This window comes from Bufo gargarizans, chromosome 8 (assembly GCF_014858855.1).
Source record: "Bufo gargarizans isolate SCDJY-AF-19 chromosome 8, ASM1485885v1, whole genome shotgun sequence".
In the NCBI taxonomy this organism is placed as follows: domain Eukaryota; kingdom Metazoa; phylum Chordata; class Amphibia; order Anura; family Bufonidae; genus Bufo; species Bufo gargarizans.
Window position 1 is genome coordinate 41,274,372 of NC_058087.1, and position 15,228 is coordinate 41,289,599.

At 43.0% G+C, this 15,228-nt stretch overlaps 1 protein-coding gene across 4 annotated transcripts in view; it reads left to right on the forward strand.

Moving 5' to 3' along the window:
* OSBPL6 (oxysterol binding protein like 6) overlaps nucleotides 1–6,259 on the forward strand; it is a 273,275-nt gene extending 267,016 nt beyond the window's left edge. For all 4 annotated transcript variants that reach the window (XM_044303514.1, XM_044303517.1, XM_044303515.1 and 1 more), the window contains 2 exons: nucleotides 151–273; nucleotides 4,214–6,259. In XM_044303514.1, coding sequence (XP_044159449.1) covers nucleotides 151–273; nucleotides 4,214–4,322 — 232 coding nt within the window. In that variant the 3' untranslated portion in view covers nucleotides 4,323–6,259. The remainder of the gene's footprint in view (nucleotides 1–150; nucleotides 274–4,213) is intronic.
* Nucleotides 6,260–15,228: the final 8,969 nt, after the last annotated feature.

Sequence of the window (15,228 nt, forward strand, 5' to 3'; positions counted from 1 at the left end):
GCAAGCATGCAGCTGGAAGTTCAACAATAAAAATGGCAATTTTGTTCAATCTGACAAAGTTTTGCTCCTCATCTATTAATCTCCCAGGTTCTTGGCTTGTTTTTTTTCCCAGTGGCAAATCTGATTTGCATTTGCTTTGTTCATTTTCAGGTTACTTGAAGAAGGGAATGTAGAAGCTGCCTCGGCAGAAAAACAGAGAATTGAGGAGCTTCAGAGAACTAGGAGAAAATACTTAGACGATAACCATATACAATATAAACCAAAATACTTCCGGTATGTTTAAAAAGCTTCTCCTTCTCACCCATTCTCATTCAATACCGTACAAAAAAATGGAAACTAGAAATCAGTCTCCTGGACTGTATATTCCAGGTGGTGCTTCTGAATAGAGTCCACTGATCATCCTCACATCCATGGAGCAACTCTAGATCTCCATCTATTTATACCTGGTGGTTGCCCTAGGCACCAAGTCTGAATACTCCCTATTAGGCCTCATGCACACGACCGTTGTGTGTTTTGCGGTCCTTAAATTGCGGATATGCAGAACACGGATGGCGTCCGTGTGCGTTCCGCAATATGCGAAACGGCACCGACAGCCATTAATATAAACTGCAAAACGCGGACAAGAATAGGACGGGTAAAAAAAAAATTGCGGACCACGGAATGGAGCAACGGATGCGGACAGCACACGGAGTGCTGTCCGCATCTTTTGCGGCCCCATTGAAGTGAATGGGTCCGCATCTGAGCCGCCAAAACTGCGGCTCGGATGGGGACCAAAACAATGGCCTTGTGCATGAGGCCTTAGGCTCAGGATGAGGGGAGTTGTAGACGGAGCAGTAGCGGTCTGGGGGTGGGGGGGTGCAGGCACAATTAAAGATGAAGTGCTGATAATGCGGTACATATTTTAGACACAAAGAGAACAAGAGTATCAAACATATATGGATGTTAGGTGCACATTAAGCAGAGCCAGATACTGTTTGCACATGGCTGTGGCTGGTTAAAGTTTGTTAAAGTTATTGTCCTGTGGATAGGGGGTAACTATCAGATCGGTAGGGGTCCTACCACTGCAACCCCCACCAATCACAAGAACGGGGGCCCTGTACCCTCTACAGCTGCCCCTGAAATGACCGGAGCGGCCGGTCGCACACATGTGTGGCTGCTCCATTCACTTCCATGTGAGTTTGGGGTCCAATTCCCAACACCACTGCTAATCAGCTGCCTGAAAAGGAGTTGGCTCTTCATAATTACCTCCGCGTCTTCTCGCTTGTAGAGGTGGCACGGTGTAATTACAAGTGCTCATCTTATTCACTTGACAATCTCTCTCTCTCTCTCTATATATATATATATATTCTACAATAAAAAATGCAAGATAAATATATATTTTATTTATTTTATGCACTTGTATAGCATCAAGATCCTCCCAATGGGGCTCACAATCTAAGTACCGTATATATATAGTGTATGTGTCTGTGTGTATATACAGGTGAAACTTGAAAAATTTGAATATCGTGCAAAGTTCATTGATTTCAGTAATGCAACTTAAAAGGTAAAACTAACATATGAGATAGACTCATTACAGGCAAAGAGAGATATTTCAAGCCTTTAGTTGCTATAATTTGGATGATTATGGCTTACAGCTTATGAAACCCCAAAGTCCCAATTTGGAGGTACCCTTTGCTCAGGGGGTATGGATTAATTAGCTGACGAGAGTGTCACTTTGAGCCTAGAATATTGAACCTTTTCACAAAATTCTAATTTTAAGCTGCATTACTAAAATAAATGGACTTTTGCATGATATTCCAATTTTTCTAGTTTCACCTGTATATACAGTACAGACCAAAAGTTTGGACACACCTTCTCATTCAAAGAGTTTTCTTTATTTTCATGACTATGACAATTGTAGATTCACACTGAAGGCATCAAAACTATGAATTAACACATGTGGGATTATATACATAACAAAAAAGTGTGAAACAACTGAAAATATGTCATATTCTAGGTTCTTCAAAGTAGCCACCTTTTGCTTTGATTACTGCTTTGCACACTCTTGGCACTCTCTTGATAAGCTTCAAGAGGTAGTCACCTGAAATGGTTTTTACTTCACAGGTGTGCCCTGTCAGGTTTAATAAGTGGGATTTCTTGACTTATAAATGGGGTTGGGACCATCAGTTGTGTTGTGGAGAAGTCAGGTGGATACACAGCTGATAGTCCTACTGAATAGACTGTTAGAATTATAACTGTATTATGGCAAGAAAAAAGCAGTTAAGTAAAGAAAAACGAGTGGCCATCATTACTTTAAGAAATGAAGGTCAGTCAGTCAGCCGAAAAATTGGAAAAACTTTGAAAGTGTCCACAAGTGCAGTCACAAAAACCATCAATCGCTACAAAGAAACTGGCTCACATGCGGACCGCCCCAGGAAAGGAAGACCAAGAGTCACCTCTGCTGCGGAGGATAAGTTCATCCGAGTCACCAGCCTCAGAAATCGCAGGTTAACAGCAGCTCAGATTAGAGACCAGGTCAACGCCACACAGAGTTCTAGCAGCAGACACATCTCTAGAACAACTGTTAAGAAGAGACTGTGTGAATCAGGCCTTCATGGTGGAATATCTGCTAGGAAACCACTGCTAAGGACAGGCAACAAGCAGAAGAGACTTGTTTGGGCTAAAGAACACAAGGAATGGACATTAGACCAGTGGAAATCTGTGCTTTGGTCTGATGAGTCCAAATTTGAGATCTTTGGTTCCAACCACCGTGTCTTTGTGCGATGCAGAAAAGGTGAACGGATGGACTCTACATGCCTGGTTCCCACCGTGAAGCATGGAGGAGGAGGTGTGATGGTGTGGGGGTGCTTTGTTGGTGACACTGTTGGGGATTTATTCAAAATTGAAGGCATACTGAACCAGCATGGCTACCACAGCATCTTGCAGCGGCATGCTATTCCATCCGGTTTGCGTTTAGTTGGACCATTGTTTATTTTTCAACAGGACAATGACCCCAAACACACCTCCAGGCTGTGTAAGGGCTATTTTACCATAAAGGAGAGTGATGGGGTGCTGCGCCAGATGACCTGGCCTCCACAGTCACCGGACCTGAACCCAGTCGAGATGGTTTTGGGTGAGCTGGACCGCAGAGTGAAGGCAAAAGGGCCAACAAGTGCTAAGCATCTCTGGGAACTCCTTCAAGACTGTTGGAAGACCATTTCAGGTGACTACCTCTTGAAGCTCATCAAGAGAATGCCAAGAGTGTGCAAAGCAGTAATCAAAGCAAAAGGTGGCTACTTTGAAGAACCTAGAATATGACATATTTTCAGTTGTTTCATACTTTTTTGTTATGTATATAATTCCACATGTGTTAATTCATAGTTTTGATGCCTTCAGTGTGAATCAACAATTTTCATAGTCATGAAAATAAAGAAAACTCTTTGAATGAGAAGGTGTGTCCAAACTTTTGGTCTGTACTCTATATATACACACACACACACACACACTACTACTACTATAATCAATGCAAATGAATAAAATATATATAGTGTGTGTGTATATACTGTATATACCTAGACAAATATACATATGTTAATTTACTTCCCAGAAAGTCCCTTTGGCTTTTACGCTGGGTTCACACCTGAGCGTTCGCGATGGAGCGCTCTGTATGCGCGATTGTACGGGTGTTTGCAATCGCGCATACAGAGACAAGCGAACGCCCATTGTCGCGCGTTCCCGAAAGTCTATGTACGGGAACGCGCGACAAGACGCCCCAAAGAAGCTCATGTACTTCTTGGGGCGTCGGGCGTTTTACAGCGCGATCGTACGCGCTGTAAAACGCCCAGGTGAGAACCATGCCGATAGGGAAGCATTGGTTTCTCCTTGTTGAGGTGTGAACCCAGCCTAACACAAATTATCTGACAGATTTTCCGACCAATCATTGGTCTGATTGGGCAGAACCTGGTCACATAATCTGTTGGTGTAAATGCAATAGGCTCAAGAGGCTATGTCCCCTTTATTCTAAGCATCCCAGTTATTGAGTCTCCACCAATCAGACATACTGTACATAGTGTATCTAATCAACATGCTATTGATGCTTATGGTAGGGGAAGCTCTAGAGTGCGGCCCCGTCATGTGTGACCTGCAGGAGTTATTTCCTAAGCTCAGTTTATATCTGTTATCGGATTCGCCTTCCTGATTGCTTCATTGTTTCTTCTTTTTGTTCTACTTGCAGGAAGGTGATTGATACCCATAATAAGGAGACTTGGGTTTCTAATGACACCTACTGGGAAGTGCGCAAGGAGCCTGGTTTTAGCAAAATTGAATTACCCATTCTTTGGTGATGCTAGACTATGGATTTGTTAAACCTATCATGATATCAACAAATCAGTATCTATGCACAGTTCAGTTTCATATTATTGCTACAAGATTATTTTTTTGTTTGTGATGCTTCATACCATTTGCTTTTATATTCATTTTTAAAATTCTATTAGCTTGACTGACCTGTAACATATCCACAGTTATTTAGGGTGGGTTCACACTTGGTCAAACAGATCTAGCAGGCTGTTCTGGCAGAGAACAGTCTGGTGGAGTTCACTGGATCTGGCCTGGCCAGATAATGCCTTTCACCGCTGGTCCCCCATGACTATAATGGGATCCGACGGGGATCCAGTTTCTTTCATGTGAAATGTCAGCTTTTGGCCGGACAAAAAATGCTGCATGCAAAGGTTTTTGTCTGGTCAAAAACTATCACTTATGCCGGATGCCATTATAGTCAATGGGGTCTGGCAGTTAACAGCAGCACCCTGCTATGCCAGATCCAGTGAACTCTGCAGGCTCTTCTCTGCCAGAATGGCCTGCCGGATCTGCTTACCGCAAGTGTCAACCTACCCCAAGAGTATTTGCTGCATTTGTAGCAAGACGATGACGTATAGAATCTATGGACCTCTTACCTAGACATCAATTACCCCCCCCCCCCCCCCCCATTCCAATGAATGTTCTGATACTTTTTCATTATCAGGACATTTGCCATTAAAAAAGCTAAACTGCACAGATATTTTGCTGTTTTGTAAATGGAATCTTTCCCATGGGAAATATATTCAGATTATAGCAAAATTCAATACTTCCTGGTGTTGCCTGTATAGGTAATTCTTGTGTAGAGTACCTACAAATGCCTGGTCTAGTGATAACTATAGACAGATTTTTAGCAAGGTCATATCATTAACCCCAATGATGCTGAATGGTATGAAAATGATATACTGAAAGTAAAGCTCCACCTATAATTTAGGGCTCACGCACATGTCTATAGCACGGCGTCTTAACATTTCCGAGTTTTACGGAGCCGTCATACAGAACCTATAGAAATCTGTGGGGCCCTGCTGCACCTCTGATTTCACAGAGGTTGTCTCTGTTGGATTCCAAATGAATCCAGCAAGGAAAAATAAAACTGGGATCCATTAGATGCCGAATTATGGAGCTAATCTGTCCCCAGCATGGGAAGCATAGGAAGTCTCTACACCTCTGCAGCGCAAAGGCACAGGGGTTACATTTTAATACTGTATCCGCTACGTTTGTGAGGCCTGATTTTAGCTCTGAAAACCGCTACTGTATATATATATATATATATATATATATATATATCATCATTACTATTGTGGCTCTTAATTCTTCATGTCAATATCTATTATAAAAAATAAAAAAATTCATCCTGCAGTTTTCCCACTGGCCACTATGCCTAATAATAGGCGCCACTTCCTGGTCTGTATAGATCACTTTACTGCAGTTATCTCCTTGTCGTCACAGACAGGATTAATGACAGATATCACCTCTGTATAGATAACAGAGGATCCACCATTCACAATAGGTGATATCAAAGCTTATCTACTCCGTCCTGACCTCTACAATAAACTCTCTCATAGAGATCAGTAAGAGACCTCCAGTACATGTCTATAGCCCATGGTGGCTGCTGTAAAGCACGTCTCTAAATGCTGTTAAGAACAACTCAGGGAAGATGGCCGCCTCCATAATCATGTTTAGGAAAAATCTGAAAAAAAAAAAACAGATTAGAAAAATAGATATGTGTCACTATCTGGTTTTAACTCACATAAAAAAAAAGAGGTGACATTTTCCCTGTCATTTTCAGGATCAGTCGAACCACTACTGATCCCGTTAAAGAGCATCTGTCAGCAGATTTGTACATATGACACTGGCTGACCTGTTCCATGTGCACTTGGCAGCGGAAGACATCTGTGTTGTTCCCATGTTCATATCTGTCCACACTGCTGAGAAAAATGAAGTTTTAATATATGCAAATGAGTCTCTAGGAGCAACAGGGGCGTTACCATTACACCTAGAGGCTCTGCTCTCTCTGCAACTGCTGCGCCCTATGGAGTTTGATTGACAGGACCAGGCAGTGAAAACACAATCACTCATGGTCCTGTCAAAGTGGAGAGGGTGCAGCAGTTGCAGAGAGAGCAGAGCCTCTAGGTGTAACAGCAACGCCCCCATTGCTCCTAGAGATTCATTTGCATATATGAAAACTAAATTTTTCTCAGTAATGCGGCCACACATGTGAACATGGGACCAACACAGATGTCTTCAGCTGCCAAGTGCACATGGAACAGGTCAGCCAGTGTGATAGCTACACATGAAGGCAAATCCTAGCAAGATGGAAAAACCCCTTTAAGAGCAGCTCTAGAACAAGCAGCGGTGCCTGATTAATGGAGTGGTTCTAGGAAGTATTTCTAGCACAGCTTCTATGGGATACCACAATCTTGGGTTATACATGTAGTTTTCTTTAGGCTGCTTTCACACTAGCGTTCGTCGGTCCGCTCGTGAGCTCCGTTTGAAGGGGCTCACGAGCAGACCCGAACGCCTCCGTCCAGCCCTGATGCAGTCTGAATGGAGCGGATCCGCTTGCAGCGTTCGGGTGTCCGCCTGGCCGTGCGGAGGCGTGCGGATCCGTCCAGACTTACAATGTAAGTCAATGGGGACGGATCCGTTTGAAGATGCCACAATATGGCTCAATCTTCAAGCGGATCCGTCCCCCATTGACTTTACATTGAAAGTCTGGACGGATCCGTCCGAGGCTATTTTCACACTTAGCTTTTTTTTGCCATTTTAATGCAGACGGATCCGTTCTGAACAGAGCCTCCGTCTGCATTATTATGATCGGATCCGTTCAGAACGGATCCGATCGAACGCTAGTGTGAAAGTAGCCTTACTGTGCCTTTTTCTTCTTTTTGAAGCCTGTAAATGAGGGGGGGAAAAAAGGTTCACATAGGACTTGGACCTGGTGCTCGTCTGAGACGATTATCTTCTGTGTTCCATGTGACATGGACCAAAATAAGATATGCTCTGAGCACCTCGGCATGGGCGCTTGGTCCTTGCCAAAAAACGGTGGTGCAAATAGCTTGAGTAAACAAGATCTTATGGACAGCTTCCTTCCTAGCGGAGAATACCTCTGATGGATATCAAAACTGGTGTAAAGTAGAACTGGCTTAGTTGCCCATAGCAACCAATCAGATTCCACCTTTCATTTTACAAAGGAGCTGTGAAAAATGAAAGCTGGAATCTGGTTGGTTGCTATGGGCAACTAAGCCAGTTCTACTTTACACCAGCTTTGATAAATCTCCCCCATAGTACATTTTTGTATAAATCTGACAGAAAAATATAACACAGTTGTGTAGTAAGGCCTCATAGACCTCTACAGTTAGAAACACTAAACCTAAAGTATACAGGTCCTTCTAAAAAAATTAGCATATTGTGATAAAGTTCATTATTTTCTGTAATGTACTGAGAAACATTAGACTTTCATATATTTTAGATTCATTACACACCAACTGAAGTAGTTCAAGCCTTTTATTGTTTTAATATTGATGATTTTGGCATACAGCTCAGGAAAACCCAAATTTCCTATCTCAAAAAATTAGCATATCATGAAAAGGTTCTCTAAACAAGCTATTAACCTAATCATCTGAATCAACTAATTAACTCTAAACACCTGCAAAAGATTCCTGAGGCTTTTAAAAACTCCCAGCCTGGTTCATTACTCAAAACCGCAATCATGGGTAAGACTGCCGACCTGACTGCTGTCCAGAAGGCCATCATTGACACCCTCAAGCAAGAGGGTAAGACACAGAAAGAAATTTCTGAACGTATAGGCTGTTCCCAGAGTGCTGTATCAAGGCACCTCAGTGGGAAGTCTGTGGGAAGGAAAAAGTGTGGCAGAAAACACTGCACAACGAGAAGAGGTGACCGGACCCTGAGGAAGATTGTGGAGAAGGACCGATTCCAGACCTTGGGGGACCTGCGGAAGCAGTGGACTGAGTCTGGAGTAGAAACATCCAGAGCCACCGTATACAGGCGTGTGCAGGAAATGGGCTACAGGTGCCGCATTCCCCAGAAACAGCGGCAGAAGCGCCTGACCTGGGCTACAGAGAAGCAGCACTGGACTGTTGCTCAGTGGTCCAAAGTACTTTTTTCGGATGAAAGCAAATTTTGCATGTCATTCGGAAATCAAGGTGCCAGAGTCTGGAGGAAGACTGGGGAGAGGGAAATGACAAAATGCCTGAAGTCCAGTGTCAAGTACCCACAGTCAGTGATGGTCTGGGGTGCCATGTCAGCTGCTGGTGTTGGTCCACTGTGTTTTATCAAGGGCAGGGTCAATGCAGATAGCTATCAGGAGATTTTGGAGCACTTCATGCTTCCATCTGCTGAAAAGCTTTATGGAGATGAAGATTTCATTTTTCAGCACGACCTGGCACCTGCTCACAGTGCCAAAACCACTGGTAAATGGTTTACTGACCATGGTATTACTGTGCTCAATTGGCCTGCCAACTCTCCTGACCTGAACCCCATAGAGAATCTGTGGGATATTGGGAAGAGAAAGTTGAGAGACGCAAGACCCAACACTCTGAATGAGCTTAAGGCCGCTATCGAAGCATCCTGGGCCTCCATAACACCTCAGCAGTGCCACAGGCTGATTGCCTCCATGCCACGCCGCATTGAAGCAGTCATTTCTGCAAAAGGATTCCCGACCAAGTATTGAGTGCATAACTGAACATAATTATTTGAAGGTTGACTTTTTTTGTATTAAAAACACTTTTCTTTTATTGGTCGGATGAAATATGCTAATTTTTTGAGATAGGAAATTTGGGTTTTCATGAGCTGTATGCCAAAATCATCAATATTAAAACAATAAAAGGCTGGAACTACTTCAGTTGGTGTGTAATGAATCTAAAATATATGAAAGTCTAATGTTTATCAGTACATTACAGAAAATAATGAACTTTATCACAATATGCTAATTTTTTGAGAAGGACCTGTATATTCGAAAATGGTGTATCACCCGTGGGTGATATGAGACAAAAGCGCTGGTATACACAGTCAAAACAGCCAGTCCTTTAAGTTGGCACTATAAGTCAGTACCAGCCTGATTAACTGAGCGGTTGGCTCTAAAAGTAAGTGCTGCGAGGGTGGATGTATATAATTATTGGGATCTGGGCGTATAATCGGATGATGGGGATGATAGGAGCATAAAAAAAATTGCAAATGTTTGTTCTGGAAGTTCAGAGATAAAGCGGTAAGAGCAAAGTTACTGTTAATAATAATAATGTCGTAACTACCTTATCTTTCATCCAAAATGGTCCCTTGGTTGATGATCCACTGTGTCGCTCACTATTGGTGAGTTTCCGTGTTATTCTTCTAGTGATGCTGTCCTTTTAGATCGCTGCGTCCTCCTAGCTCACCTACCAGCAGCAGCGCGGCCCGGCCGGAAGCACGCGCGGCGCGAGGTAGCTTGTGAGTCTGTTGCCCCGGAAACCGCTTGCGGTGACGTCACTGTTAAGAGTACAGGGCCCTCCGTAGGACAAAAAACTACCTACGCGTTTCGGGGCCTATGAAGACTCACAAGCTCCCTCGCGCCGCGCGTGCTTCCGGCCGGGGCCGCGCTGCTGCTGGTAGGTGAGCTAGGAGGACGCCGCAATCTAAAAGGACAGCATCACTAGAAGAATAACACGGAAACTCACCAATAGTGAGCGACACAGCGGATCATAAACCAAGGGACCATTTTGGATGAAAGATAAGGTAGTTACGACATTATTATTATTAACAGTAACTTTGCTCTTACCGCTTTATCTCTGAACTTCCAGAACAAACACTTGCAATATTTTTTATGCTCCTATCATCCCCATCATCCGATTATACGCCCAGATCCCAATAATTATATACATCCACCCTCGCAGCACTTACTTTTAGAGCCAACCACCCAGTTAATCAGGCTGGTACTGACTTATAGTGCCAACTTAAAGGACTAGCTGTTTTGACTGTGTATACCAGCGCTTTTGTCGCATATCACCCACGGGTGATACACCATTTTCTTATGCACTTACCTAAGGAGAACAATAGCTCCTTGATAGACAGTAAGCAGCGGGATCTTCCTATAAAGGTAGACTTACGCATAGAAACAATAGGAGCGCAGGGGGGTCTTTTACTTTCTTTTAAAGTATATATTCACCAATAACCATATTTGCTGTTCATTCAAATGCTATCGGTCCCTCAGATATCAACTGTATCTTACATGGAATTACTGACAGGAGTTTCCAGAAAATGTCTGCTTCACGTCTCCCACTCACCCTCCAGATACAGTTCTAGATGTATTCGTGGCTGGTTTAATATACAGTTTGTACTTCAGGTTTACGCCTCCTTCCATTCTATATAATGGATGTATAGACAGCACGGCTGTACCATGGCGGAAGAACCGGACATGTTTTGTACAACTGGTCAGCCACAGGATGCTTCAACGTCAGCCTAGTTTTTGGGGATTTTATATATAAAAATTCACAGCACCAAATTCATTATATCTGCTTTACGGCTAAAAGTTGTAGTTTTTTCTGTAAAGAGCTATAGCCGCACCGACAAGCTGAAAATACCAATTACTTATGGTCCCCTGTATATTTTATAATTGACTGATTTATGTTTTTTCTTGCTTTGTTCTTTACAATAGAACATAAAAGTCATTTGCAGAGATATGAACATCTCTGGTGAATTGCAGAACTAGTCATGTGACTTGCAGCAGCCATATTGTTTTGCTTGGCTATACAGAAACTATCACAGTGCCTCTGGTGGACAAAACATGATCAGCTTGATTTATCATGGACCTGCGGCTTACACCTCATCATAAATGATGGCGGCTCCCCCCCCCCCACCCATTTGAGAGAACGGCATCAACTTAAAAAAGAGCTGTCTTAAAGGGAACTTGTCATCATGAAAATGCAATGTAAGCTGCAGGCAGCCTGTTATAGAGCAGGAGGAGCTGAGCAGATTGATATATAGATTTATAGGAACAAATTCAGTAAAACTTGTATTTTATTCATATAAATTTCTGCTCATTCCAGACTTTGAAGTCAGGGAGGCGGCCCTATCAGTGATGGACAGCCTTCCCTCTATGACTGTGTATACAGAGAGAGCTGTCAATCATTGATAGGACCGCCTCCTGGACTTCAAAGCCCCAAATGAGAAGGAATTTATATGAATAAAATACAAGTTTTACTAAATCTTTTCCCACAAAACTATATATCAATCTGCTCAGCTCCTCCTGCTCTATAATATGTCTGCAGCTCAGATCCATGTTCAATGTGACAGGTTCCCTTTCATGAAACTATAAGCGCTGCTTCTAGGTAACTAAATAGTGCCGCATGAAGGCGCCACGTGGTATTAATATGGAACCACTGTGTGTATAAAGCCTAAGTCTGCTCGGTTTATGTGAGCTGCATTTGTCTCGTTGACATAGTAAGGCCATATTCACACACCTGTGTTCCAGACATATTATACATCCATATTGTTCAGATGTGTCACAGCCCGACCATGGGTTTAACTCATCCGATCCCACAGCATCATAGGGTTGGGCGGGCCGTGACACATCCAAGTAATAGGACGTACAATACATCGGGACCACCGATGTGCGAATTTGGCCTGTTGGACTTTTCCCTGTAGTGTTTCATTTCAGGCCTACAGGCACACCCTGCTTTGCTTTATGAATGCCATCATTATCCCATGATTAATATAAATAAAAATCATACATAATCTAGAACATGACAACCTCTTTCTAACAAAGCTAGAACCAGCCCTGTACCTCACATGGACCCAGAGATCTCTCCATTCAGTGCTCCAATTGTTCTGCCAGATTTATGTCAAGCTGTCCGCTTAGGGGACGTGTCCTTTCTACTGCAGCTGGTGGCAGTTGAAGAATGGAACTGAGCATGCGCTTCCATCTCAGTGAGCAGGACAGAGATATTAGAAAGTGAGCAACCAGCAGGTGGCACTATACAGAGAGATTTCATTGAATAACTCAGTAGCTGTAATACATTTTTAATTACATGCAATTACAAAAGTATTCAGATCCAGGTGCTGGTTTAAAAACTGTAGAATATTTTTCATGGCACAACCCCTTTAACTTATAGATACCATAATTTAAAGGGGCCTGTTGGTGGCAGACACAGTAGTGGTGCTGTAAGGTTACCCAGGCTCATGAAATGGTTGTATTCAGGCCATGCTGACATATACAGCATATAACACAGGAGCTTTTGTCACACGCTACAAGTACTCTACACAAACCTTTCTTACCAAAAAGTCAGTCGCTTGTATATTTTGTTGTTTCTTTTGTGCTTTAAATTGTAAGACCGAGACTGTCTGTTCCTTCAGGCTGAGCCGGATGACATGTCGCAGAAGGCCCACCTATGTTTCCAATGACGAAGAATGGCAATACGTTCATGTATTGTATTGTACATAGGTCCTGCATGTATACCTTATCTGGTTAGCCTGCCGATGAATGTTGCTAAAGCCTTACTCTAGACATAGTTTTTCATGAAGGCTCATCAGGTAATGCAAAATTGGAGTTTACTGAAGGGGATTTTCTACCTGAACTCTTACGAAGTGTAATGGTAAACTTGATGTCTTTTGCAGACATTTGTCTTTACATCAATCTGCTGCTAATTAGTGCTTGTTCTTCTAATAAACTTCTATGTGCACTGTTTAACTCATCCTGTGTCGTGGTGATTCATGCAATGGAAAGTTGTGGGAATGAATGCTGGATTAAGGGCTCTTTCACACTTGCGTTGTCCGGATCCGGCGTGTACTCCACTTGCCGGAATTACACGCCGGATCCGGAAAACCGCAAGTGTACTGAAAGCATTTGAAGACGGATCCGTCTTCAAAATGCTTTCAGTGTTACTATGGCAGCCAGGACGCTATTAAAGTCCTGGTTGCCATAGTAGTAGGGGGGAGCAGTATACTTACAGGCTGTGCGGCTCCCGGGGCACTCCAGAGTGACATCAGGGCGCCCCACGCGCATGGATGACGTGCCATGCGATCACGTCATCCATGCGCGTGGGGCGCCCTGACATCACTCTGGAGCGCCCCGGGAGCCGCACGGACGGTAAGTATGCTGCTCCCCCGCTCCCCGCTACACTTTACCATGGCTGCCAGGACTTTAGCGTCTTGGCAGCCATGGTAACCATTCAGAAAAAGCTACGGAACTCTATGCCGGAAGAAAAGAACGCAGGTGTGAAAGAGCCCTTAGAAACGGGGTTCCATCTTTTATTACAAACTGGAAACATTGATTTTTATGATATAGAAGTAACATTCCTATGTATATGCAAAATTGCTTTTGATACAACAAGCTACTGCCATAAACTAGAGTGTGTCTGGTAGTGGACATGAACACTGGAGATCATGGTAATCCCCCTAGCAATTTTCAAGCACGGTGTCTAAAAGGGGCAGCGTGGAGTAGCAGGGAAATAGGGGGCCACCCAGGACACCATTGAAAAAGGGACAAAAGAAAATTGGCAGTAAAACCAATTGGACAAACGTGGATATGTAGTGGTTGAGTGGCAGTAGAGTTCCATGCACTCGTATGAGCCACAGCAGGCTCTAATTAAACTAATTAGGACTGCAACTTAGTTGGTCTGTATTGTTAATGGCTGTGCAATACCATGTGGCCATTAACAATATAGATCAACGAACCAGTGCAGCACTAACTAGTTTATTTAGAGCCTGCTGCACCTCGTACAGCCATGTGGTCATATCCTAATAATGCTGTAGGTACTGTGATACCATGAGCACTGCTTTAATTCATAGATAAGTGTCTGTCCGAGCTTACCAGCCACTATGGCTTCTTGCTTGGCGATTAAAGGCTATGGACACGTTTAGGGCAATTTTTGTTTTATTATTGCATTGTACTCATCTTGAGCTACAAATTATTTTTCAATCGGCCTTTATTAAAAATGTTGAACCCTTATCTCTGTGCAGCCTTGAGTTTATCTAGTAGCAGGATCTGAAATTTCACTCTGTTGGGGCAGGCAGTTCAGCTGAAGAATACTTCTCTCTGACGTAACAAACACTCATTATAGCTCAGTTCTTATCTTACGGATAAGAATGTTGCTTAAAGAGGACCTTTCACCTCTCCAGACATGCCCTTTTAATAGCTTTATGTATTCCTAGTGTAAAAACTGTTCTGGAGCAGCTATTCTTATGGTCTGTATGTTGTGCCATTCCTTTATTATTTCTACTAGAATTTGCTCCAGATGGGTGCACACTCGCACGGGTTTCCCGCAATGCACACGCAACTCAGTTTCAGTCCGTTTTGACTGCGATAGCATTGTTTAGTTTTTATCGCACAAGTGCAATTAATTTTTACATGCACATGATTAAAAACTGAATGTGGTACCCCGTTCCGAACCCAGACTTCTTTACTGAAGTTTGGGTTAGGTGTTGTGTAGATTTTATTATTTTCTCTTATAACATGGTTATAAGGGAAAATAGCATTTTTAATACAGAATGCTTAGTAAAATGTAACTTGAGGGGTTAAAATAAATAATTAACTCACCGGCATAGTCTTCTTTCAGGACCTGCAAAAGGACCTTTGATGACGTAATAGTGCTCTCCACGTACGTCAGCAAAGGTCCTTTTGCAGGTCCTGAAAGAAAAACATAGACGACATGCCGGCTGCGCGAACAAGAGGATGAGGTGAGTTAATATTTATTAATTTTTTTTAACCCCTCAAGCCACATTTTAGTAAGCATTCTGTATTAAGAATGCCATTATTTACCCTTATAACCATGTTATAAAGGAAAATAATACAGGGATTAGACTTTAATGGGGTTGCTCATCCCTATCATCTCCTAGCAAACATGCATGAAAATCGCACCGCATCCGAAATTGCTTGCGGATGCTTGCAATTTTCACACAAAC